Source organism: Strigops habroptila, chromosome 2 (assembly GCF_004027225.2).
Source record: "Strigops habroptila isolate Jane chromosome 2, bStrHab1.2.pri, whole genome shotgun sequence".
Lineage (NCBI taxonomy): Eukaryota > Metazoa > Chordata > Aves > Psittaciformes > Psittacidae > Strigops > Strigops habroptila.
Genome location: NC_044278.2, coordinates 79,214,808 through 79,242,777, shown reverse-complemented (window position 1 = coordinate 79,242,777; position 27,970 = coordinate 79,214,808). Strand labels below are relative to the sequence as shown.

The 27,970-nt window shown below is 38.9% G+C and overlaps 1 protein-coding gene across 1 annotated transcript in view; it reads left to right on the top strand.

Moving 5' to 3' along the window:
* Positions 1-229: 229 nt before the first annotated feature.
* NDFIP2 (Nedd4 family interacting protein 2) overlaps positions 230-27,970 on the top strand; it is a 44,597-nt gene continuing 16,856 nt past the window's right edge. The window contains exons 1-4 of the mRNA XM_030477886.1: positions 230-466; positions 17,634-17,793; positions 19,294-19,421; positions 26,007-26,094. Coding sequence (XP_030333746.1) covers positions 431-466; positions 17,634-17,793; positions 19,294-19,421; positions 26,007-26,094 — 412 coding nt within the window. The 5' untranslated portion in view covers positions 230-430. The remainder of the gene's footprint in view (positions 467-17,633; positions 17,794-19,293; positions 19,422-26,006; positions 26,095-27,970) is intronic.

The following is a 27,970-nucleotide window of genomic DNA, read 5'->3' as shown; positions in this document are numbered from 1 at the left end:
CCGGCCTACGGGATGGACAGGAGGCACCAAACCCCAGTGCCCTCAGCAGCGGCAGTGAAGATGGCGATGCCCAGCGGCGGGAGAGCGAATGGCACAGCGGCAGAGGAGGGAGCGCGGGATGCACGCAGGGGAGCAGCTGCTGCCGCACGCAACAACATCCTCCCGCCGCCCCCTGCGCGCATGCGAGCCCGGCAGCGTCGTGACGTCACACGCGCGGCGTGAATCCACTGCCAGCTCCCCTGTCGGGGCGGGGCCTGCGCCGGGTCCGCCCCGGGGCGGGCGGGGGACGGCCGCAGCGCGGCGGGGTGGGGCAGGGCCGGGGCGGCGGCGGCGGCTCCGCGGGAGCGGGCGGGGGAAGGGCTGAGGGACGCGACGCGGGGCCGGTGGGAGCAGCTGCGGCCGCGACGGTGCGTGTCCACGGGCGGCCAGGATGGATCACCACCAGCCCGCCAGCCGCTACCAAGTGGTGAGTGCGGCGTCCCCGGCGAGGCCCCGCTGGCCTCCGTCCGCTTCGTCGGGTCGGGTCGGGTTGGGGCGGGCGGCGCGGGAGGGGGTGATCGGGGTGTCCTTCCGCCACCCCCCAGTTCCCGGCTCCCAGGCGCGGGGCTTTGTCGGGGACCCCCTGGCGTTTTTTCAGCGCCGGCTCGGCCCGAGCGCGGCCCAGTCTCCTGCCTGGGCGGCGGCGGGGCGCTGACAGCCGGGCCTTGACCGTGTGGCGCGGCCCCGGTGGCCCTCCCCTCCTCACCCGGCCCTCCCCTCCCCACCCCACTCCTCCCTCCCCCCTCTTTCCCTCCTGAGGCGCCCGGCGTCTGAGGGGGCGTCAGGCCAGCCTCGGCCCCGCCGCCGCCGTGCACTAGAAACCGGCTTCGCCCGCCCCCGTCCCCTCCTTCCGGCTGCCCCTCGGCGGTTGGTCCCGGTCTGGGGGCGGCGGGTTTTCCCCCGCCGGTGTCGGGGGGGCGGCGGGCGACTGGCAGAGCGCCTCCCGAGCAGGGCAGCGGTTCGCGTTTGCCCTCCTGCGCAGCCGGGGAAGGGCAGGGTTCGCTTTGCCGGTGAGCCACTGCGTGCCTGCGAGCCGAGCGGCGGCTCTGCTCTGGGACCTGGTTACTCTTCATAGCTCATGGGTGCCTGGCGCAGGGGCAGCGTGCGATGCGTACGTGTGTGTTGTCATCTTTAAGCCGGTGTGTGTTTGTGTATACAAACACGTGTACACTGGTTTAGTTTACATTAGGTGGAGGGGACTGTGGAGTGCTGGAGACTGACCTTCAGTAACCCGCTGTGTGCGTGTATATGCACACGCACAGGCGACACACACGAGTCTTGCTGTAAAGAACAGTCCTCGCTGCTTTGCAGTCCATTGCGTTCAATTTCAATGTTCGTGCTTTCCTTCCTGAGTTCTGGTACAGTAATAATCATTTAGGATGCAATGTTTGTCCTGCCCGAATTGAGTGTACTGCTTGTTTCTAACAGCCATTAGTTTAACATTGGTTATTTTAATCTTACAGTCGTTAACTTAATGTCAGTTATACTGAAAATATGTAAGCTTTTCTGATTATTGGTCACAAAAAATTACTTGGGTGCAGTCAGACTCCTTAGAAGTTTCAATTTTATCCTTCAGTCCATTGTGCTTCATGGCTTTGGTGTGTGTGTAGGGGTATACTGTAGAAGTCTGAAATCTCTGCTGATGTCTGTAATTCAGATTTCTACTACAGTCTTCTTGCTAAATCCTGAATTTTTTATCTTACTGTTTGTGTTTTACAGCTTGAGTAGTGGAAACTGTCCACGGAAGTAATCACATTTACTTCTGTGTGTATATGGAACTAAATACTGGTTCTTAGATTGTTCTTTGGTTGTGATCTAAAAAAAAAAAAAAAAAAAAAAACCCAAAAAAAGGGAAGTAAACCCCTTGTAATGGCTTTGGAATATTTATTTTTATAGTCCTACAGTGTGGTAAATCTCTATGCTTTTGCATGATGGTACACTGGGACTGTTGTGTAGCTGACGAGCACCCTGCAGCTTCTCAGGCGTGATGTATGATTTGAGGATGCTAGTCAGTCTCCAAGTGCTTTGTGGGTCAGTGCTTTCCAGCACACTACTTTTCCTGCGCCATGCTACCATGACTTGGAATCAGCAGAAGTCCTAAAGTCACTCCTCCTTTGCAGTGGAGAACGATAAATGCTGGCAGAGCCTTTTCTTAAGAGCTTACAAACGCTGTCTTCCCTGAGGCCTGAAGTAGTCTGAGTATGTCTTAGAAGGCCTTAAGAGTATATGCTATTATACTTCAGACAGATAAAAGGGAAATTTTAATACCGTTACCCAAAGGAGTGGGTAAAAAACCATGGTAAGATGAAACAAAGAAATAATTTGCCTCTGTACTGTTTTTATGTTACATTTTATTTGGAACATCTAGCGATGGTGCTGGTGCCTAATTTTGGGTAAATGCTTTTTGATGTGGCCTTCTGAAAGGGCTTATCTTAATATTTGATGGTAGGAGTTGGCCTAGTCAGCTGCCTGTGTGTGTTAAACTTTGTGGTCAATTTCTGTCACTGAATTTTGTTACGGAAGTGTTGTTTAAAGCCTTCGTAATTACAGCACGTTAATTTCCATTGAATTTGTTGTAAATCACAATGAAAGTTCTGTCTTAGTCTCTGATTTACTCCAGAATTTAAAATACAACCTTACTGATTCTTATTCCATAGGAAAGAGCGTAGTGTTTTATCTTCTATTATAGCTGACTTGCAGGCATTGAGATTTTTGTGGTGTTATTGACTTAGTGTGTTGAGTCAGAGAATGGAAGGAGCAAGGCAATTGCAGATAGAGTTGATTAGCACCTGATTATTCAAGCGTGTGATATTAAGTGTTATGATGTATTTGCTTCCATAATAGCTGAGATAGGTAGTAAGCAATAGATTATTGCAGATTTTATGGTAGTGTCCTAATTTTGAAGGACAAAATATAGAAAAAAATAGGGCTTAATGTCGTTACTATTGGTATTGTGAACAGCCCACTCCCCTAGTGCTAAGCTTACAAAACCTGGGTGCTGCTATGCTCACTGTCTGTCTTTTTTGGGTTGTTTTCTCATGAATAATAACAAACAATTCCCCCCCCCCCCCCTTTCTCATTTTTGCCTTCTCACTGGTCTGTTTTGCTCTATTCAGTCCTCTTCTAAATGGAATTATGGGCAATAGTACATTATTATCAAAAGAATTACTGACTTGCATATCTGTTCCTGGCAGTGAAGTAGCACTTCAGTGGGGTTGAAGAGCCATCTCACTGCTGCCTCTTTTTATTTGTGGTTTCTTCAAGCAAGTTAAACTGAAAGACTTTTCAGAATGGCAGGCAATTTAGCTTTGAGCTTTAGCACAAGAAGCAAGTTTTATGGCTTCTTATGGAACAGAAAATGTCTGATCATAAGCTAACGCTCAGCCTCTATTGAGTTTTATCTCTGTCAGAAATAGCTCTAAAGCTTTGTTCTGCATCCTACTCTTCCTTGCGCGCCTGTGTTTTATTTAAAGAGCAGTTTAAAAATGTTGAAACCAGGCAACTGTTGGGAAGCTGGTACTTGGGACTGCAGCAAAGCGTTGTGAGCAGAGAGCAGGCGATACATCAGCATTAGGTAACTGCCTGCCGCGGGCATGTGTGATCTGTACTGCTTCCACCCCTCCTTTCTTGTCCTCTCTTCATAGGGCAAAAAGGCAGCTAATTGATGGGTAAGAATTTGTCATGCTTCCCTGCAGGAATATGACATCAGAAGTAAATTAGCCAACCTTAGTTCTCTTGCTTGACTTCCTTTTTTTTTTTTTCCCCCCTTAGTCACTTGCATGCTGCAGTCCTGTTGGTAAACGTGTCTTAAATTTTACATTCGTTCCAGGTGTAGTCAGTTCAGTTGTGTCATTTCCTTATTGTTTTTTTTTTTTCTTTTTCTTCCCCCATTCTGCCTGTTGTTGGGTAAGGGAACTGAGGCGTGAACTTCAGAAAAATTCACATAAAAATTCTTCAGTGCTCGTTCTCCTGATTCTTTTTAGCTTCTAGCTTTTTGTCATCTGACCTTCATTTGTGCATTACTATCTTGTCTGAAATGTCTGCTCGTAGTCCGCTTTGTTTGCAGAAAAAGTGTTTTGAATCATGCTTTGTGAATCTATACTGGAACAGAGAAAAAAATGCAGCCGTTTTCTGCAGTGCATAAAATTTGGTAAGCAACTAAGTATTAAAAGTCAAGATTGCCTTTTTTTTTTTTTCCCCCTTCTGTGAAATGTGATTTTCCAGTTAACTGAGTCATGAGGGAAGACTTCATGTGCATATGAGTGATTTAGACACAGAAATCGCATTGAATGATGCAGGATTTACATGCTGAACTGCTAAAGAATTATAATCAATTTGCTGCTCCCCCCAGTCTTTCCTGATTAAAGGTTTGGGTTATCAGTGTGGGGTCAAGCAGGCGTCAGTCTTTGGTTTATGGGGTGCTCAGAGCTAGGTAGGTAGGTGGTAGAATGGGTAGGTAGCAAACTGGGACATATGAAGCCAAAGGCAGCAGTCCGCACGGATGTCGGTTTAGCTGTCACTGAACTTGCCATGCCAGTGTAGCAGCTGGGTTTGGTGGGATTTGTAAGTAATGTGTGATGTGCAATCTTGTATGAATATAAGTTGTGTTGTTGGGGTTGAGAGATGAAAATTGGTACTGTAAACACTTTATTCCAGACAATTTGCCTGCATAATGCTGCATGTTGTGAATAGTTTTACAATTAAATAAGGCTTAATTTTCTGTATCTCTTAACTCCATTGTCATTTACTCTTTACTATCGCAGTGTTACCTGGTTAGAAACCTTCATCAAAGTCACGTTGTCTTCGTAGGTCTCAAACACACAAAAGTCAGCCTACACAAGAAATGTGCACAAAGAACAATCTCTTCCTCCTTCCTTTCTTTTCATGGGACTGACCTTAATAGTGATTGGCAAATAAAACCCCAAATACTGTCTATTGTACATCCTTGATATAAGACCCCTACAGAAAATATCTACCAGAATTTATATAGTATTTATTGTCTTTGGAGAACTTTTATGTAATTTGTGTTACTGAACAAATTGAGCTACCTTACATTAGGGAAATTCTGTTGCTTTCCACAGATGCGGCGGTGATGCTGTAACTGGAAGATAAAATCAGCATCTAGGGGACTGTGTTTATAATACTGAAAAATACTGAGTAAAGATGCATGAAGTGATAAATGTTACTGTTGCTTGCTTGTAACATTGCACTGATATTTCTAGTGATATGAAGCTCTTAATTGTTGAAGATAAAATTTCTTGGTGCACTGGCTTTTTGCATGTGAAACACCTAGCGTAGACCTTTATTACTTTAGAAGGGCAAATGAGGGTCTTCTGAAATGAGGTAAATGATGTTTTGAAACAACAGGCTTTCCTTGCAGCTTAATTAGTTTCTTTTATTTTAATGATAAACTTTTAAAATTTTGAATTTCTGTAACATTTTTATCTGTGACAAATTTGGCTATTAAACATAGTGTATTTTTTTCTTGACAGAGTAGTTTTACTATTTTTATAAATGCTTTTCCCAATTTTCTATGAAGAATCTTGCCACAAATGAGGAAGACAAGTTATAAATGTTGAGGTATGTTTACAGCTACAGTAATAATGAAGTTAATGCTTAAAAAGTAATGTATTTTACTTTTTTTTTCCACTTTTTAGTAAAGTTTCAAAGCACTTCCATGTTTTATATGAACAAAGAAATAATCCTCAAATTTCTTTTTATGTCTCTTCTAAGTCAAGGTGATCAGTTACTGTCCTGTCTATTCCAATCTGTTGTAAAAGGGTGGTTTAACTTTGTGTATTGCCATCACTGTCTTGGTTTTGGATCTGTTTTGGGGGACCATAGATATAACACCCAGCTCTGCAACTGATTGCCAGGAAGAAATGCTGGCTCACTAGTATAGGATGAGTAACAGCAGCTGCAGTAGCTTTCTGGTTCTTTATGTGGGCACAGGTTGTGGCATGTGGGCAGTTTCTTTTTGGTGTGGGCACAGAGGCACATGAGGTAGTTTGCACACAAATTGGTTATGTAGGGCACCAGTTTTACCGTACTGAACAAAATAAAATGAGTAGTGAAACTCAGCAAAATATACCTGTGTTGCTCCACTTGGGTTTTTCTCCAAAGGTCTTGGCACGCCAAAATTTAAGGTAAAGTCTTCGTGAAGGTAGTGCAGGAGGACAGGGGAGGAACAGGGCTGTCTTTTCTGGTGGCAGCAAGCTGTTGTTGTGGCTGAGCCTATCTTGTGAAACTAGGATTTTTAGGTTCTTAAAAAGACGCACAAAGCCAGAAGAAAGGTACCTCGTGTGCAGTGGCACTAACTCACGTGATGTAAAAGGACAGCTCCAGGCTGTGGCATGTATACATGCCACACCTAGTTAGTCTTCTAATTCTATTAAAAAGGGCAGAAGTTTAGTAACAGGAATAAAATACCTTCAAACAGCAGGGTTCTTAGCAGAAGTCATCTGTGATGTGGCCAAGCTAGATGTGCTTTTCATGCTACTTGAAAAAATGAGAAACTGTAAGCACTCAGCTTGTTCGTGTCTGAAAACTGTGGTAGGAATCACATTAAGATAATCTCAGAAATGAAGTCTGTGTTAATACAAAACGTTAGTAGCAGTCTTATCGATGGGGGAAAATAAGGAACTTTTGACAAAATGGCTAATTATAGGCTTATTTTGAAACTTTCTTCCCAGTGACAGTGTTGACAGAACAAGGAAGATGTGACAACTGATAATGTCATCTCACCTAACACTGTGAGACCGCAGTGGTCAATTTACAGTTGTAGATTTGAATGCTGTGTTGAGTTTCATAGCCTCAAACCTCCTTCTGGACTTCAGGTGCATCAGCTACTTTGGAAAGGGGAATGAACAAATGGATGTGTACCAGTACACCCACACTAGGTAAACCCTTTTCAAACGGAGAAGAAAAGTAATGAGAGATTTTGAGTAAGAAAAGAATGAAGAAATTGGCAAGTTGTTAGGTCAGAGAGGCACTGCCAACTCTTCCTACTGAAACTGAGCTATTGCACAGGCAAGGCTGTGGGCTTGAGCTGCCTCAGGCTTAGGTCTTCCACTTCCTGGACAAATACTGTCATAGCTAGCTGGTTTTAGTAAAATGGGCACCCTCTTGGCCAGCTGTGTTTTTAATGAAAATGATTAACTTCTGTTTTGTGCTGAAGTAATTTCAGACTTGCAGAGCCAGGGCTCACAGCACGTCAGGATGCGGATGCCTTGAGCTTTGAGTTTTACGGTGAAAGTGGAAAATACATTGCCATTTTAACATTTAACTGTTTATTCTGCTTAAGCATAATTTCCATTCTCACAGGCTAAGATTAGTTTAAAACTGATATAGTCTAATTTACTGCTCGATCACCCTGTATCCAAAACATGAGATACTGAGCCGCTCCCCAACCCCATGTCAGGCTGTGCCTCCTCCAACTGTGCTTGGGACAGAAGGATTTAGAAAACAAGCCTCCAAACTTCGGGTGGTAGACACAAAAAAATCTAGTTGATAACCTGTATATTACTTTATTTCTGTTTGTAGTCCCATTTTTTTTTTATTGAGTTACCGATCAAGGTGCTTGGCTGAGATTTGTCATCTTCCTTCTTGTAAAATGTGGCTTTCTAGTAAAAAAAATGAAGAAAAAAAATCTGTTCTGCCAACTATTGTATGGTAACTTAACATATTCACAGTTTGTCCATTTTAGCCTTGAATAATATTTTACCTTTAGATAGTAATTCTATTAATGTTGACTCATTGTAGGAGGGGTAAGAATCATGTCCTTGCTAAAGTTGTATATGCGAATTATTGAATGTGGTTTTTGCTTTTCCCTGATTAATCTGAAAGGATCATAGAATCCTAGAATAGTTTGGTTTGGAAGGGACCTTAAAGATTACCTGGTTCCAATCCCCAATGTTATGTTAGAGCAGCCTTGAGGAAATCTTACTGTCAAGAGGATGCTGACAGTATCAGTGATCTCCTTATTGCAGAAAATAAGATGGGTCTTTTTCTTTGTGTGTTGTTTGTTTGTGGGGTTGGGGGGGGGGAGGTTGTGGGTTTTTTTTGTTTTGTGTTTTTGTTGTTGGTTTTTTTTTTTTTTTGTAAAGTAGCACAAGCTCATGTTTAAGCATTGCTTTGGTAATGGTTAGTGTAGTTAACACTTGCCATCTTTGAGGAATGAGTGTTGCCTATGGTAAAACATGAGACAATTAGGATAAAGAGTCCTGGCTGATACTGAGACCAATTGTCCATTTTGATCACGGTACTTTGAATCAATTGTCATATTTTGTAGTTTAAGGGAAACAGTACTTAAGGTATTTTTAAGGAATGTACTGAAGCATTAAGGCTCTTAATTGAAACTCCAGAGTTGTGGTCATAAAAGTGACTTCTATCCAATGCATAGAATAAATGATTAGGAAAAAGACTTGCACAAGCCTAAAAACCTGTTCCAAATTCTAGAATGTGAATACATAATTTGAACAAATGAGCAGGTGGCTGAAGCTGTGCAGTGCTGGGCCTCAGCTGATGGTGAGTGGTGTGGCCCATGCTCCTTTCTCATGTAAGCCAGTTCCTGCTGCTACTTGTGTTTTTAAATACTCCCTATGGTTTAGAGGTAGCACTGGTTGGCCATCTTGTGCTCTCTTCCAAAGAGGTGACCTTCCTGCACTGCTGCTTTTTTTTGTTGTTTTGTTTTTTCTTTAGCTGCCATATATTCAACCTGCTGGAAAGCACCAAAAGTGTGCATCATCTGTCTAGCAACTGAGAGGGTCAGAGAGTTGCCATTTGGGCCACATATTTTGTAGGTTTGCTTTAAAATACTTAGTTGGCACTCTTTAACAGTAGGCTTGGAAAAACTTGATACTATCTGAGACATACACATGCATTCTTTAAAGAAAGGGCCCTTAATGTTCATTGCTGTTGTGTGAGTTATTTATCTTTGCTACTAAACTTTGTTAAAGCTGTGAGTCCCATAGTGGAAGGAAGAGAAAGAAGGCAAATCAAATGAGAATCTTTCCACCAGAGCCTGTTCTTCTACATGTGATATGCAGTAAGTGTGCTCAGCTGGTGGTGTGTATATGTGGGGGGGTTTTAAGCCTTTGAAATTTCTGTCTGTATTATATCTGTAAATTGAGAAGCTTGAGTACTCTGTCTCCAGCTACTAAGAAAATGAGTTATGCTGAGAAAGTCAGGCATGATTGACCTGCTAATAAGAGTGTATTTGCTCTTATTGATTAATAATATCCTCTGATTTATTTAACATTTCATTTTGGTCTCCTCTGTATTGTGAAGTAGGAAACAGTTCTGCTTGACTAGCTTTATTCACAGACACAAGCAATAAAGCTCTGTGTTGTCAACAAAATTGAGACGTTTGAAGTTTTTCTTGGAGTTTTCCTGCAGAATTTTCAAGGACATTTACTTACATCTGATACAGGAGGCATGAACTCGAGTCCTTTTTTTATCTGCTTCTCTCAAATCAGGGACTTGAGGTGAAACTGTATGCTGCTTCTGCAGTTCAGTTTCTATGATACTTCTCCAGGAAGAAACTCCTCTTTTTCTGTATCCCTCCCCTTGTAAAATGAATTTGCTATTTTTAGCATCCTCCTGCATTGTCTTTGTTAGGGAGCGTTGTGCGTGAGCCCTCCCACTGTACTTGGGCCTTTAAGTGAAACGTGCATAATGTATTTAGAGAAATACTCAGCTTTTCCAATCAACATTAAATTTTTCAGCCCAGATGAATGTAGATTGAAATGGAAGCTGGAACTAACTGTTGAATATTGAGTTGCTCTTGTCCATTTCCTAATTTTACAGGCTTTCCTATTCTCCTATTTTTAAAGTTTACATGTTTTGTATGTTCTGTGCAACTTTAGAGTGACTGGGATCTATGTTCTGTACTGATTCTATAAGTCTGCTGGTAAGTAAAGACATGACCTTTTGACATGCAGTTCTTGGAGCTGTCACTGGTGGTTAGCTGAAGCTGTTGGTTAGTGGCAGCTGCCAGCAAATCCTGATGAAACATTATCCATCATCGGGAAGATAGTGAGAATGGACAGGAAGCATCATAGTATGAAACCTGGGACCCGCTTGCATTTTGGGCGCTGTGTGCAGTTTTGGTCTCTTACAGGAGGAGTTTAGAGGAGCTACAGAAGGTAGCTTTAGAGAAGCAGACTTCTGAGAAGTCTGAATGTCTGAAATGTGTGGTGGGTGTTGGAAGTAATCATCATTTACAGAGTCACCAAGGCAATGGATAAAGCAGTTGTGGAGCTGTTATTCACCAAATTGTGCAATATTAAAACTGGAGAGTGCTTAGTGAAGTTTGGTTTAAGTAATGGAAAAGAAAGTACACAAGGAGAAGCTAACATGTTTGTTAATACGTAAGAACATTGAGGCAGATAGTACTAGCAGATTCAGGAACACAAGTTCAAGCACTTCAAATCTGTAACAGATGCAGATGGAGTCTGTAGAGATGTACACTTTGCCGGCCATAATATAACAGCTGTGAATATCAGGGGAGTTTGAGGAAAATAGATGGCAAATAAGTGACTAAGGCTCATGTGCTGTCCATGTATCTCCTGATGATTGTGTTGGAGATGGAACACTTCCATAGACTGACTGCTGGTCGGTTTTATTAACGGGTCTCTCGCTTCTAAGCAGAAAGCATTCAAGGAGGAGAGCCTAATTTTGTACTTTGTTTATGGAATTTACACAAGTTCCTCAACCTGTTCTCAAGTTACCATTTGACAAACGGAAGGCTACGAGGTATGTGGTAGTCTTTTCAGTAACTTCTGCATTCTAGAGTAGGTCAGAGTTGCAGTACCTCATTGTGCACAAGCTTTAGAGTAAGCTTTTACGAGATCTTTTTCTAGAAATATTATTTTATACTCATGCTTGAAGATTTGAAAAATGTTGGTCTTGGCCACAGTCTTGATTAGATTTATAGACATAGGGTTTTTTTGTTGACAAATTTCATGATTAATTCCTATAACAATATAATAGGAAAAACTATTGGAAACTGTGCCAGAGTTATAGTTTTACAGTAAATATGAAGAATTTCTTTGGATTATGCCAGAATTCCACAATTCAGCATTATTTCTGAATAATTCTTTAGTAATTTAAAAAAAAAAAAATTCCAATATGTTAAAGATCCCTAGTTGAAGAGGACTGACTGGAGTGATTTATGAAGTGCATGTAAAACACTGTCACTTGCTATGGGTCACTTCATTTATATATGAGGAGTCTCACTTAGGCAGAAGGGCTATTCTGTTACAACATGCAAGTTTGCCTCCAGAGGTTGTGGGTTTCCATGGTACCTAATCCTTATTTAGCAGACAGTCGGTATTTCTACACAGCTGTGGAATGACAGCAACGGATTTTTGTTCCGCTTTCCTGCTTCAAGTGCAGCTTTTACACCTTTGATCTTCTAACATACTGACTACTCTTGAAAACTTTCTGCAGAGATGCGTCAAGAAAAATATCCAACCCACTCCACTGTCATGAAGGGCTAATGCTAGATCTGGGTATGCGATAGCTGATGTTTGCCAAGTGATGGGATGGTGGGGAAAGAGATGATGTCGATCTGGTCTGTACAGTCAGGAATTCTCATCAAATTTGATCACGTAGTTTTAAATACATAAAAGCAAAAAGTAGCAGATAGTTGCTGGACTTCTGTGGTTTACTGGAATGTACTTAAATGCTTTATAAGGTTAATTACTTGGATCTTCAGTAGAGTATTTTTTAATGATGTTTCTCTGGAGTTTGTGGCTGTGGCCAGGACTGTTTCGGGAGAGAGTGCATTTGGTACTGAACTGCAGATAGTTGCCTTCCTACTAGCTGGTCTGCATGGACTTGTGGTAGGTTGGTTTTACAACAGACATCTGAAGAAAAAGGCAAGATGATATTGTAAACTACCTTATTGGTAGAGCGTAAGAACTGATAGGAGAAAGCTAGTAAGTTAAAATATAGTGCGGTTTGTGGTTTTCGCTGGGTTTTGTTTGTATACTTGTTTGGATTTCCCCCCCCCCCCTCAAGAATTCTTTTATTCTACAAAATTGTGAAATACTTCTTTCAAAGGCCATTGTGGAGAAGTGTTTTTACTGATAAACAAGAAAATTAAAACATTTATTTTGCAAAAGGATTTATTTATCTCTTCTGCTCTTATAAGTCTTATCTAAGTGTAATTTCAGATTATTGGTTTTAATTTTGATTGTTCAGTGCCTACTAGTGACCTAAATCAGGGGTGATTGATCTTAGCACTTAAATGGCATTTATGAGTTAATGGTATGGGTTTAAGGGATTTTCTAAAAAAAAAAAAATAAAAAGATGATAGTCCATAGCAGGAGTTGTGGAGACTATGAGGTCTCATTCAGAAGCAATAGGGAGGGGTAAACAGAGGTCAAAGCTGTCTTTAATATGAAGTATTTTTACATCAGGTTCAGAATTAAATTTTATTTCCAGATTTCCTCATGTTTTTTTCCCCTTGAAAATCCCAAGATTCCTCTTTTGCTATTTACAGATGAATAAACCTATTTTTAGACTGCTGAATCTGGACAAATGCAAAATGTGGTTACAAAACAAGCATTTAATACACAGCCTGTATTTGTTCAATTAATTTTTTTTCTTATGTAGGTAGAGAATTCTGCTTTCAAGTCTCGATCTCAAGCCTTGTTTGTAGGGAACAGTTTAGTACAGGTTTACAAATTGCTACCACTAGGCAGGTGTAAAAGGCCTTTGAATTTTTCAGCAAATGAAAATATCAGATGTGACACAGAGAGATGAGAAGCTTCCTGAAAGCTTAATGAAGGTGATGGCAGTTTTTTTTTTTAACCAACTGTTGGTTACATCTCTGGTACTTACTACAGTAGAATTTCTGTGGAATAAATACCCCTGTACCAGTATGGAAGATGTCATGAATCTACTGCAGAAATGTTGGAATGCTTTTTGTGCACTGCACTGAGATGAGTCCGTCTTCAGTCCCTCCAGCAGTATAAGCTGCAGTAAGTGGATATTTTTGGTTGACCTTTTGGCATAGTCTGAAAAACTGACTGTAGAAGACCAAAGTGGTAACACCTACAAAGTAAGAAGATGATGAACTTCCGTTGCTCAGAGCATTGCTTTTTGTGGAGGAGGTGTACCAACTGACTGATTTGCATATACGAAGGTTAAACTTGCATGATCTACTTAGTTATCTCCATACTTTTACTCAAGGCAGGATATTAAGTCCAACATTATGGAGTTTCTACGCATTGTATTTGTTTTAAAGTAGTTTGAAAGAATGCATAGACTGGTCGGCATGAGGTCAAAACTGGAGGAGCCAAGCTTCTTGAGAAAAGTAATATCATTGCAAAGGCTGGAAAGGAGGACACATTACAAGAGCTCGTAATATACTATTGCTGGTGAGAATGATGTGAAGTTCTGTGGTGCCCCAGGCAGGACTGTCACTACTAAAACTTATGCAAAAGCTTACCTAAAAGTCAGGCATCGTCAAGATGAGCTAGTAATAAAGGTATAAAGGAAAACAGAAAAAGAAAGCTGGCTAGTTGTTTGGGGTTTTTTCCCCTATGTGGCATTATCTTCTGCATAATTTTATGCTTCACTTAAATAAATAGCATAAATAGCATGAAAATAGTGTATGTTTGTAAAGAAAATCTTTTAAAATGCTTTCAATGCGCTGTTGAAGTTAATCATGTTGCAGTAATTTTATAATGTATTGATTTCTGTGAATCATGAAATGGGAAAAGAGCAGCTTTTGAAATGTGCATAAAATGAGGTAACACAAATAGTGCTGTTTGTGTTACACTGACTAGAGCATGTGCTGCCTTAATGTACTTTATATTGGAAAACATTGTTCTAGCCTTGTGTACGTTTGGTGCAGGTGACATAAGACATCTTATGTCATTTCCCCTGATTTTTTTTTATTGGCATATTTTAATAACTTGCCTTTGTTGCCACTCTTGAACAATCAGTCAGTTCATCACGAAGCAAATTCTGTTTGTGCAGGCGAACAAATGTCTGTAGGTTAGACAAAATTACTATCTGCAGGTAAATGAAAAATGTGAAGTAGAGAATGAGATCTTCCTCCCAGTTTAAGTTTTTATTTTGAAAAGCTGAAACAGTAGAAGCATCTGCATCAGTCCTCTCAGTAAAGGCTTCTGTACTAAGGCCTTTCCTGTGGTTCATGTTCTTTGTATGGTACTAGCTGTTTTCAGGCATTGCATCTGATTACTTTGGAAATAATTACACAAACAAAATAACAGACTTAAAATAAATTGCAGGAGGAGGTGCAGTACTTCTTTAAAGAAATGATTTATAATTTATTTCTTATATATAGATATGTATAAAATAAAGGTAGCTGTATTTTCCACAATATTTTGGTGCTGAAAGGCCTAACATTATTTTAACTTCTTCTGGAATGAAAGTGAATCATTGTTTTATGGAGCTTTTCCGTGGAAAGAAACTGAAGATAGTATACGGTAAAAATCATGTGAAGGAAACGAATGTGTCTTTCCTTTACTGTATGCTCTTTAGTAGTTACCATGTGAATTTGAGTCATTGGTGGCAGAGCGCCATCGCTTCTCGATTGAATTTTGAGTGTCCTAACATAGATATATCTTGAGAATATGAGCATCATGACTTTTGAGCCTGTAATGTGCTGTAGTTCGAGGGCTGTGAAAGCAGGGACTGAAATACTTGTATAAACAGTTTAAGTGTACTATGTCTAGCAACGAAGTGTTCCCTTTTTGTAATTGTAAAGCTCCATATAGTCAGCCAGATACCCTGAGTAGAGAGCAAGATGCGAAGGCAGAAGATGTCTTTGTGTCCTGCTGTTAAAATGTAAGGGTGGGTCAGGGGAAGGTACTAATTTACTAATTTGTTTCTAGTTTAATAGGTCGTGGCAGTTGTTGTAACCATAATCTGAGCAAAAGCAACTGTATTGCTTGCTACTGTGTAATGGTTCATTGCAGGGCTGGAAGGGGGCTGGGATGGTAAACTGCAAGTTCTCTTTAGTACTTGAATTTAAAAAGTGGCAAAATAGTCTTAGTATTGGAGGGGGGAAAAAATCTTAAGATACTATTTCTACATTTTTAATGTTAAATGCTGTTTCAGGTAACATTTATGTACATAGCATAAGTAATGCCTTGAAACAGACGTTCTCTGTTCCCTTTTGAGTGTTTTTAGCTTGGTTTCTATGGCAATGAAACCTATGCAGAGTGACAGGCTGCTTCTTCCCCTGTCTCCAAAAATAACTTCTAAATTTAACAGCCAGTATACGCCAAAATTAAATGGGAAGGGGGAGGCTCAAAGGTAGTTGGATTCCTACTGGTTTCAAGCAAACTGGTGACTGCTCAGAGGAGAATCAGTGCCCTGTGAAGACAAGGCAGAGTTGCTGTAAGACAAAAGGATATAACCACCGCTATCTACCTTACTGGCATAGGCACAATTTCCAGCTCTCTGGGCAAGTTCTGATGTGGTTGTGGGGTTTTGTTGTTTTTGTTTGGTTTTTACCCCAGTGGAGTCCCTCGAGAGGAGCTGAAGTTGCTGCCTTGAGGACTCATGGAACTGCCTGTATGTGTTATTCTGTCTGTAAACATTCAAGCTACTTAATCCATTTCTTGTGATTTTTGACGATGGGGTATTCTGTAAGGAGTCACATTTTTAAGTTGCTGCGTTAGTATAACTTGATGACTTTCAGAATTTACGAAAGGTCTGTATAGTAAAAGACAGAATAAATAGAAATTCTTGATCCCTAAATATGAGTCCTTTTACAAAATAAAGACCCTTTGAAAGACCCTTATGTACTGGAGGGCATAACGAGACTCTTGTATGGACCCCTTAGGATGGAATTTTTCTGTTTCCTAATTGCAATTGCTGTGACCATTGAATGACTTGTTAACTCAGTCTTCAAAGACAAGAAGCATGTACTTTCCTATCCTCATGTTACCTCCATCATTTGTAACTGTTCTGAAAGTACAGGTAATTTGGAGAAAGGCAACTTTCAAGAAAGCATGTAGAAGATGCAAAATTCATTTCCTCTGTAATGACAAAGTGGGTTTTGAGCAGAAATATGCTGTTTAACCAATGAGCTGCTGTGGATGTCTGTGTGGCTTCAGGATACTGACAGCACCTACTATGGGTTGGTAGGGAAAACATGTTCCAGTAATTGAAGTGGAGGGCAGAAGGAGAGGAAGAATGGAGTTAATAGACTGAAATCCATTAACTGGGCTTTACTTCCCCTAGTCGTAGACCAGGTCACTGTGGTGGGGTTGCCAAAACAACACAGCCATCCCAAATGAGGGTAGGTATACCAGTCTTTAGTGTACAAATATGGCAGCAATGTTCTGTTATTTGTATCTTTGCTACTCAGATGATGGTTTTATTTGAAAGTGGTTTGATTTTGGCGATATCCATTGCAATACTAGATACTTTCTTGTGAATGATTGTACTTAATTTAGAACCATAACATTGATAGCTCTAAGGTTGTTTTTCTGACCTTTTCAACCTTTTTAGTGTTTTGTATTCTCACTTGCTTTCTGTGTCCCTAAATATATTAGGTTATTTTGAAGTGTTTTTGTTTTCTTTGGCCTTAACTGGTCTAAATGGCTATACGTATTTCTCAGGTCACTGCTTCTTCTGGATTACTGATTAGCCATTACATTACCTGATTGCTTAGTACCCAAAACTCCTCAATAGCCCCTATCAGTTCCACTGAAGGTGACTTCTTAATAATATATGTGCGTGTGTGTATTGTGCTTGCGTGTATACATATGCTTACATAGGTGTGTGGATATATACGTAGTTTAGAGATAAACCCTTTAATCTTTAAACTATAGTTCTTTGAATACTATGCTTGGAGGGAGTCTTGAAAAAGATGAAAAATACTTCATCAAGTAGCTTTATCACTTAGTCTAATTCGACACCTTTAAAGAGGAGAGTGTGGTAGAAGCCCTATGAAAATTACACAAAGTTGTTCTATTGCTAACTTCTTTTGAAGCATTTTCTGTTTTCTTGCACTGTCTTTTTAATTTACCTGCCTACTGTTGAAGTGTCTTGTAGTTCTATGCTTGTAGTTCTTGCTGTTATCCTTAATTTTTCATCATTCGTTTTGCTTTAAAGGCTGTTGATAAAACTTCTCGTGGAGTCTTTTTTCTCCATTTATTCACTGCTTCCTTTGTCATGAGGTTGTGACTTTTCTTTGGGGTGCTGGAGGCTTAACGGCAGGCAACATCAATATAGATTTTATGAATGTATTTTAGAAAAAAATGCAGTGATGTTAAAATATTAAGATGATAGAAAGTATTTTATAGGCAGCATTTTTCCATATAGTAAACATTAAACCCCCCCAGATTTTTAAGTGAAATCACTGGTGAGCAGAAATCTAGTTCTGGGGTGGGGAGGGAGGTGGGGAAGGCAGTTAAAATAATCTTTAGCTGTTTGCTTAAAGGGATTTAACTGGACTACTTAAAGTAGTCACCTGCTGTTTTGTAAATGTTTGTTTTTTGAAGAGTAAGCTTCTCTCCTTTTGAAGATGTTTCTGCACATAGTGGGTTGTTATGGAAAGTATTCCCTGAATGTGTCTGAAATTTGTGTGTTTTTCTTGTAAGCTTCACAATGAGGATGACCCCCCAGAGCCTCCAGCAGCTGAGCAGCCTTCCACGTCTACTACAGAGACTGCGCAGACTCCCCAGACAGCAGCCTTATCTGAAGCAGATACTTCCCCGCCACCGTACTGTAGCATAGCTGTAGAAGCAGCTGCAACCTCAGGTATTTTTTTTACATAGCAGCTTGTCAGGGAGGAGTGTGTATGAATCAGCACTTGGTTCAAAGTGGTACGATGCTGCGGTATGGTTTTTGGTTGGGTGTTTTCTTTTTTCCCCTACATACACACAATTAGAGGAAAAAGCTCTGCTTTCCTGCACAGCCCTTTGTCTGGTTAGTTCAGAAGCAGCACACTACTAAATTATGGTGATTGTTCCAAATTAGTAGGCTAAATGGATGTTCATTAATTAGTGTAATAGGTTTTATTTAAGTCTGCCTGTAGTTCAGTTCCACATTTAATCTACGTCTTTGATTAGTGGTCCATTATTAGACCTCAGTAGCAATTACCGTCAAAACCCCAAGCCAACAAAGCACTGAATTGTCAAAACTCAAACTTCTTAAGTATGTGCTATCATTTGGTGAAACTATTGCCATGAAAAGATTCATTTTGCTTTAAAGGCTGTTGATAAAACTTCTTATGGAAAATGAGTAACAGGAGTCTTTCGCCGTTTATTCACTGCTTCCTTTGTCATGAGGTTGAGACTTTTCTTTGGGGTATTGGAGATTTAACAGCAGGCAACATCAAAGTCCCTGGTCAGGAAAATTGCTTGAATTTGCCTCTCCCATGTGCCAAATAAATATTTTAGAAGTAATCTCCAACCTAATTTTTTGCATGTGGATTAAAGAACCAATTTCCTATCCGTGTTCTTTGAGACAGTGTTTGCAAGTTTAATACATAGCTATGCAGAACTATCCGTACATATAATGTCTTTGTGTTGGTGTGCTGACAAATCTTTTACCAGGTGACCTCTGCTGACAGATCTTTACCACATAAGCAATCTTGTTAAAAACTACTGTTAGCTGTAGGAGGAAGCTCAAGCTGTATTTTAAATAGCTTTTATTTATTTTGTTAATAATTCTATATGATGATGTTCTACTATTTCAATATATAAGAATGAAGTCTGTGGTCCATTTTGGTAGAAGGAACGTTTCTAAAAGAGTGTGGTGAAATTGAAATCTTGGAAAAACTGAATTTCACAGAACTCGAGTTAGTAACAAGGCCATTTTTATACAGCATGATTATTACTGCACTTAAGTAACTAGTTGATGTTGATAATTAAAAGCTTTTTTTTTTTTTTTTTTTTTTTTTTTGGATATTCCTGTGCGTGTTTCTTGTATGATTTGGTAAAAAGCCTTAGGTTGGAATGCCTAGGGATATAACTCAGATAATATGATTTCTTTTTTTCCATAAATTTGTTGGCTCCTTGCAGCATCTAGGTTAAGGTTTCTGCCTTGAGTAGCAACTGAAAGCACTATTAAGCTGTTCACTATTTTATTTCATAAAGGTTTGGTTTTTTTTAAGCTTACAAGAACTTGAAATACAATCTAAATTTCAGCCTCTGTTGAAAAAAAATTTCTTAAAGCTCAGTAGTTATGTGCATATAAAATATAATATTCTTGACATTTTTCTGGCTTAAAAATGCATAACCTCTTTATTTTGAACAGAAACACACAATGAATTTTATCCTGTACCACCTCCATACAGCGTAGCTACCTCTCTTCCTACTTATGATGAAGCAGAGAAGGCCAAAGCTGCAGCAATGGCTGCTGCTGCAGCAGAAGTTGCCCAACGAGTAAGTGATAAAGTTCTGCTTTATTTCAATTTTGTGAAACATGTTAGGCTAATCTATTTCTAACAAATAACCTATTTATTAAAATAATGGCGGGCTAGTGATTTAACTATTTTGGATGCTTAAGTTTTATATAGATAGTGTAAAATAGTTATGAAAAGTGTATAGTTTCACTCCTTTCTGAGGCATAGCTGCTGTCTAAACAGCTTTAAAAGCCAAATTTTGCCCTGTTTTAATAGTTTGTCCAGTATTTTGTTATCTTTTATTTAAGTAGCCATTACTAATGTTACTTTGTAGACTTACTGCTCATATTTAGAGTGTCAGATGTTAAAACAAAACAAAAAAAACCCAAACCAAAAAAGCCCCGAATAATGTAGATCTTTTTAAAAGGATCCATGAAAGCATTAATACTGAACTTCAGAGAAATGCTCCAAGTACTTAAAAAAACCCACCACAAAAAACCCCTCACACTATGAATTATGCTGAACACTAAATTAAGTAATAGGTATATGTTCAGTGTTTATAGTTTTATAAGAATGAATATTATAAAGAATCCAGTCTTCAAAATAGAAAATTGGTATTGCAATTAGTGTCAAATGTTAGTTTTGTAAGCAAAGTTCTTCCCTTTTTTCTCCCAAGTTTTGGAATACGGAAATTCTGCTGTTTGGTAGTATTGCATATAATATACTATACCCAAATTAGGCACCCAGTGCTTTCACGAAAAATCTCCACCTTGAGATCAAATGTGATTGCATTTGAGATGCATTTAAAATCTTACTGATTGCAGTGTGCTTGTGACTGGGGAAAAAAATTCCGCTCACCCAGTGGGAGGCTGTTCCTTCCTTGGCTGCTGTGCAGTAATCACAGTGCACAGCACTCACTGTGAGGTATGCACAGCTAAAGTTAAATTGAATTGGTGTATCATCGCCAGTGAAGGCAAATCTGTTTACTAAATGCAGTAGGGTACCAGGGACATTTAAATGGTTACTTGCCAAGTTTCTGCTATGAGGTGATGATATCCAAATGTAACCTTTTAACTGCTTTAACAGGAGCATGGGTTCTATGTAGTCTGCCCTTGCTGCTTATCATATAAAAAAAACTTCTGCTGAAATGCTGGTCTGAATGGAACCCTTAATCTGAAATTATAAACCTTTAAACTTACTTGCAACATAGCAACCTAAACCTTAACTTGTAGGGTATCATTGCCAGTCCTGTGACGCTTCAGACAGGTCATGTGCAACTCCCTCGCAAGATTTTGCTGCTTTAAACTTTGTGCATCTAGAACCCTATGAGATTGAAGTTTCAGGCATACAAGCAGTCTTCCTTGACCTGAATTTCACAGGGAAAACCAAAACCAAGGACAATAACTCTGAACCTCTACAGTTTATGTGTAGTGGGAAGAGAAGTCTGGGTTTGGTTGGGCAAGGAGGTAACTGGCTCAAAGTGAATACAGAGATCAGAGAGAATGGGTGTAAGTCAAAACAAGAAAAGGCAAAGGTAAATGGAGAGCAGTGTTATGGAGGGAGTACATAGAGATTTAAATGGGAAACAGGAGGGAGAAGGATAAACTGGGACTGGTGGAGAAAGAAACCCAAGTGGGGACAAAATGGGTTACTGACTGGGAAGGGAGCTGAAACTGATGTGTGAGCAGAGAGGTTTAGGGAAGGAGAGGAATGCGGAGTTAAGAGGTAGGAGAATTGAATATGGTGACAAAGTGAGAAATAAACTTTTATATAGTCTGCTTTTCCAAAACATGGTAGAACTGGACATTCAAGTACTAGGTGCTGACACCACAAGGATTTCACTCACTTAAGAAAAATCAGTAGGAACACACCATCATTCCCCCAAAGCAGAGGCTGGCTAAGAAGTTACAGACTTATGGCAGTGCTAAGTTAGTATCAGAAGTCCAGTCAGCGTACCGAACAGCCGCATGCTGCTGACGGCTAAAGATCTCAAGTTTGATAGAATTTCTGCTCAGTTTGCTTCTGTGGTTTTTTTTTTTGGTAGTTGTTTTTTGTTTGTTATTAAGCACATGGATGCACACACATAAACTCTAGTAAAGCAGTAGTATTAAGGTTGCAAAGATGAGATTTGGGGAAAAAGAAATGCTGAAGTTGAATTCCAGTTTTATAGATGATATTAAAATTATGTGCCAACATAGTTTTAATTAATGCCATTTTGATTACCACATGATGCTGCCAGAAAATCTCTGCCTTATTTAATTCCTTTGATGGATTTACGCTAGGGTGGATTAAGGCTGTGTAGTAAGACTGTGTTCATCTGGCAGACGACTGGAAGAAAAAAAAGTCACATTATGGTTAGAGTGGTGGTTTGCCATCTTGAGCAGAAGGATTTTGATCCTTAGCTCTGAATACCCGTGGAGGAACAGTTAAGTGACTTAAACTTTGCACTACTGGTATGTAGTTAATTTTTTTCTCACTTTCATTGTCATGGAGATCACAAGCGGTGACAGCTGCAGACAGTATCTGACTTGTATGTTACACACGTTGCAAAACATAAAGGTTATAAGATACTTTTTTCAGTTTTTATTTTCAGCCTTATGAAATCAGTGCTCTTAAAGAATGTGAACTCTGCTGTGCTTACCTCTTCACTACAGTAATGTGAACAGTTGGAAAAAGTTAAATGTCCTTATGTTACCTTGAGTAATACGTGAAGCTGATAGTTGTTTCATGGTATAATCCAAAGTGTGCAGTAAAGAAGGCAAAAACCTCATTGAGCAAAAGAGAGGAAAATGATATAAAAAGGCAGGCATTTAATAAACAGCCTTAATATTTTTTTTTTCCCCTGAATCATGTAGGGATCTTGAGAATCATCAATGTGATCATGTTAAAGACTTCATCGTAGGCCCTGCGTTACAGATTGTATGAATAATCTAAAATTAACGTTTACTGAAACTTTTAGTACTTGTTTTTGTAGTTCTTTGTGTAGCTTGTCTTACAAGAATAGATTGTATATAATCATTTATTTCAAACGCTCCCAGATAGCTCAGTGTGTCACAGAAATCGTAGCAGCCCTATGTCATCAGTAGTGATAGCATTAGTTACCTTGGGTTTTGATGTTTTCCTTTCAAATTCTCAAAGTCAATTTTGAAAGGTCAATTAACATGGGCAAAAGTATTTGTAACAGTTAAATGACTTGTTTGTATGTTGCAATGAATGGCTTTTACTTAATGCTTTTCAGTTGCATTTGTCTTACGTTTTTCTGTTTTTACATGCTTAGCACGCCCAGTTTAGGGAGTCTAGGAGTCTGATGAAATATTCCTCAGTTGTCCAGAGGTATGGTATAGTTCTCTCTAGTTTAGACTTTAACTATGAATTTTCCTGCTGGCAAACAAATACTTCTGGGGTTCATTGTGCCTTTCCCCCCCACACCATTAACTCTATACTGTTTCATATGCTGAATGGGGTTTATTGTGTAATTTGACACTTTCCTCACAAGTTTTTCTCTCTAAGTCCACTCCATTGAGAAGAGTTACGTCAGTTTAGTTATCTGAGGGGTTCCTGAAAACTTGGGTTCTTTACTTGATTAAAGGTAGTTTTGTCTCACTGTACACCACACTAGGTTTCAATTTGAAAGAAGTTAAAAAGCATTTGGGGAAAAAAACAGTCCTCTTTTTTTTTTTTTTTTTTGGCCTTTTTTTTTTTTTTTAAGGATACAGAGAGCACTGTAGTTTCAGAGGAGTTAATAGGTTTGACTTCAGTAGATGCTGTGTATCATTTGATGTTCTTTTCCTTAGAGCAATTACTCTGTGTGACATGCTATTTACGTTGATAACGTATTTTCCTGTTTAGATCTGTCTCTGGTCATAGAAACAGCAAGTTTTCTGTTTATACAGATCTCAGCATATTTAGCAAATAAGAAATACTGTCCATGATCCTTAACCTGGCTAAATTTGTCAAAACTCAGTATGAGATACTGAAACAATATTATATATTCTATGGATTTGTGTGTTTTGTTAGATGACATTCTTCTCATTGAAAAGAAATATACATATAAATATATAATTATTCTCATTGATAAAAATGTCCTTAATAAAATTGTTACTGTGGAATTGTATTTAGTTCTGAGCATCAGCAGAGAGGACAGTCATTCTTCACCGTCTGTTTTCCTTGATGAATGGTGGCAAACAATTATATTTGGAAGAAAGACTGGGGCAGTTGGCACCAGCTGGATCAAATGAGAGCACTGTGAAAGACAGGCAATATTAGAGAGGCTTGAGCAGTGGCCAGTTAGTGTCTTCCGTCTACAGGACTGATCATAAAACCACATACTACTAAATGATACAGATAGAGGTTGAACGGGATTTAAGTGCAGGAAACAATTTATGATAATTTTTGTATGTCAATTTTTGGAGACAGTAAATAGAACTCAGTTTAATATAGTTTCCTTTAGACATGGGCTGTGATAAATTACAACGTGTTCACACTTATTACAATAGTGCCTACTTGCAAATGTCTGCTCTCATGTCCCTGGGGTGTATATTGACCTGTGTTTCTCACATGTGTAAGCCTTAAAGAAACCTGTGCATATAGAGAAACCTGCTAAACTTGTTACTGTAGTTAAGCAAAATTTTCTTTTTCTGAAGCAACATTTTGCATAGACCAAAATTCACTAATTAGTTTGGAAGTACCAGTATGAACAGTATAATAGCTGTTTAAAAAAGATCCAAAAATTATTTTAAATGGGGTTATGGTTTTTTACAGACGTTCTGAAGTTAAAATTCAGTATTTTTTTTTTGTTGTCCTGACTTGAAAAAGGAACGTTTATGACATGTATTGTAGAGATAAGCACATTCAAATGCAGCTCTTTGTTTAATGCATATTCAGCTCTCCCCTTTTCTTCCTCCCACCCCCCTACTCCCCCTACCCCCTGTCTTGTAGCTGCAGCAACGTTGAGCTAAATAAACTAATGCTTTCATAGTCACTTAAGAGACCATTTAGGGACGTCTGAAATTATGTAGAGTTGAACTATAGCCCCTTAAGACTGTTTTTCAACTAGCTTTTTGTGCTGTCCTTGGAATTGTCTGTGTTAATAGCAGTATTTTTAAAGTAAGTTATCCACTACAGAGTCTTGGCTAATTAATCTGAAATAAAAGCACAGCTGGAATTTCACAGCATGTTATGAAGGGTAGAGTTGGCTGCCTTGAGTTGGTACAGTTTGTTCTAGCATAATTCCTATACCCTGGTAAATTAGTTTGATGTATTGACAAAAGCGAATGTCTGTCACATGACAGAGCTTTACATCACTATGACTGTTTAATGCCCTTTTAGTTACATGAGCTTAATATACAAGGTGTCCCAGCCCATGTCAGGGGGATTGGAACTAGATGATATTAAACTCCTTTCCAACCCAAACCATCCTATGATTCTATGATAACATTTGAATAACGTGTGAAAATCAGAATTACATTTTTTCAGTAGTAATTGTTTGTGGTGGGTAAAATAACTAGATAAATCTCACTTGAACTGATTTTCCTTGATTTCATTTTTATTAATATGTCATTTCTTCTCTTAATTCTCATACATAATGATTTATTGGAGAAAAAATATAGCAGAAGACTGTTACTCAAGCTTTCCCCCCCCCCCATATTACTGCTGCTACTGACAGTATTACTTGACTTCTATCATCCTACATTGTTTTAATGTTCTTCATTTAAGTATAAAAATGGTGTGTTTCACTAATTTTACAGTTTTCATCACGCTCTCTTTAGTAGGTGCTGTCATGAAAACCTTTACGTTTGCCAGTCTACAGTTGCAGCAACCTTTTAGTTATGCATGTAACTGCATACCGAAGATCTGCCAAGTTCTGTTGAAAAATCAAGTACTGAGAAGCATAAACCCCTCATACTTTCAGTATTTTAAGATCTAGTATTTTGACACGATGGGAGAAATCTTTGGATCCTTTTGACTGACATCTTTGTTTACTTTTGTTTGAACTAAACTCAAAAAGTGCACAGTACTTTAGAAGGCTTTTTAAACGCTTTTCGTCTGTTCGCGCCCTCTAGTGTCCCTAGAGGTTTTCTTTTCTTTGCATATGTTTTTTTGTGGGTTATAGGATAGTTAAATTGGTTAGTGCAGTGCTGTTGCATCAGCAGTTTATTTTAAGATACTAACCTTATTCTAAAATTCTATTCTATATTTTGGGAAACATTAAAAGACTTTTCTGGCAGGAAAGAAATAGAACATACTCTGCAATGACTTCCAAAAAAAATTTAATACTTTGGCTGCATATAAAGATAGTTACAGTAAAAAGAGGTTTCTTTTGGTTTTGATTGTCAAAGTGCTCATCTGAAATAATTTCTAGCTTCATTTAAAAATGAATAGGCAATATGTACATATCTTCTGCAGAAACATTTACAGAAAATTTGGGCTCTGATAATATAAGCAACAAATAAGGCTTGTTTTATCAATACGAATTATTTTTTCTTTAAACTTCCTTGATGTGGATGTGTTACAGAAATGTCGATTTTCTTCTTCTAGCTTTAGAAGCATAATTAATACTTTAATCCTACAGATAGTTATTCTAAAATAAACTTTTCACTAAATTATCACTAACCTGTAAATCCAGGAAGAAGAGTATCCTCCACGGGATGATTTCAGTGATGCAGATCAGCTTAGAGTGGGCAATGATGGCATCTTCATGTTGGCATTTTTCAGTAAGTTATCTTGTATCCCAGACCTACCGAGGTATATCTTAATTGTACCTTTTTTTCTATGGAATATAAAAGATAGCTGTGATAAATTGCATTAATGTACCATAATGAATGGATTTTTTTTTACCTGTACACAGATACAAATGCTTCCTGTTGCAGATTTAGCAAGTATATTGCACTTTTTTTCAGTGGTATCTGCCACAGATAAGGGGACAAAGTAAAATCATATAAATGTTTTGAGGCATAGCAAGGCTGCATTGTTACCTATGGATTGGGGAGTTCTTGCATCTTCTAGTTGAACTATGAACTTGAATTAAAGGCTGGATCACAGAAGTCTGACAATTGATTTTTGAGTGGAAAAAAAATGAGAGATATGATGTGCCATATAAAGTTGCTGATGCTAGTGTAAAGAATTAAATAGCTGTGGGTGTATTTTTGGAACAAATCCAGCCATGCTCAGTTTCAGGTTAAACTAACCACTGTCATATGAAAATGTCTTTGGTAATGTCCTATTACAACCAGCACTACTTATAACACTTCTTCAGGTACTGTGTGTGCACTGTGAATGTTTTGTAAGTTATGTACTGTATTGAGCAAAGTTAGATTTAGCCACTGTAAGCAGCTTCTAGAAAGAAGCTGCTTCTGTTTTGCTAATTGTGTATTTCTTCATAATTTCTGAGGATATTTTCCCTTTCTGAAATAAATGTGTTTGGCAACCTGGATGGAAGCCAGGGATGGTGTCAGGGCTGCAGCTTTTAAATATTCATCAGAATGAAAGGTGATCGAGAGCCACTGAAATCTCCTTTATGTCTTTCAACATAGATCTCACCTTAGTTCTTTTTTCTTTGTCTTTCACAGCCTCTTTATTTAACTGTTACAGGTGCAGGTTGCAGAACTTTAACGGAAGGCTTTTTTCATGTTGGCCTATGATGTACTGGGACAATGGGTGTTTGCATCCTTGGACAAAAATACGTGTCTACCTCTCATAGCAAATATATAAATACATCTATAGGGTAACAAATGAGTTTTGTAGTTCGACCTCTTTCTGTAGTTGGACCATAGAAAAGGTATATATTCTTGGGTCAAAGGCAGGTATGGCTTCGTTTCTTTTTCCCTTTTTTCACCTTCCCTATATGCTACAACTTTTTGTGTTTAACCTATTTAGGTTCTGTATTGTCTAAACTTGTTCTTGCTTTTAAATTCTGGTTCAGGCTTTCATTAGCACTGCACTTGGAGGTCAAGCGGATTGTTGGCTCTGACATGTTTTAAGTCCATAAAATTACGTTTGTCCAAAACTATGTGCCCAAAATGTTGTGTCCACCTTCAAGAATGCAGACATTTACTTGGATAAACTGACAGCTTTCTCTTCAAATAGCTGTTTAGCTGAGACTGCACAGAGCACTGTTTTTATACATTTAACAAAAATACTTTGTAGATTGTATTTTTTTTTAAATTGATTATTTTGAAATTGTTACTGCAAACTTTGCTTGTCTATGAATGAAATGCACAAAATGAGTGCTTACACGTTGTAAGATACTTATGCAGGTGTATGCTTAACTGGGATCTGTTAGCTGTTGTGGTATGGAAATTGAGAAAGTTTACTTGTTTGTGTTCATAGTACGAGTTCACAAAAACCCAGAGCACATAGCTGTAGTATTAATTTTTAGTAGCTTTTCATAGGGGAACTTGAGAACTAACTAAAAAATGAGCTTAACTTCGTAAGGGTAGATCGTAAATAATGGGTGGTGTATTCCCATCACTCTAATAAGGAGATCTCCTCCTCTAATAAGGAGATAAAAGCCTCTGTTAAGTTGATGTATGTAGATTTAAGAGAGCAAGAATTAAAATGAAATTTACGTTATGGCTGTCTTTTGGGTTG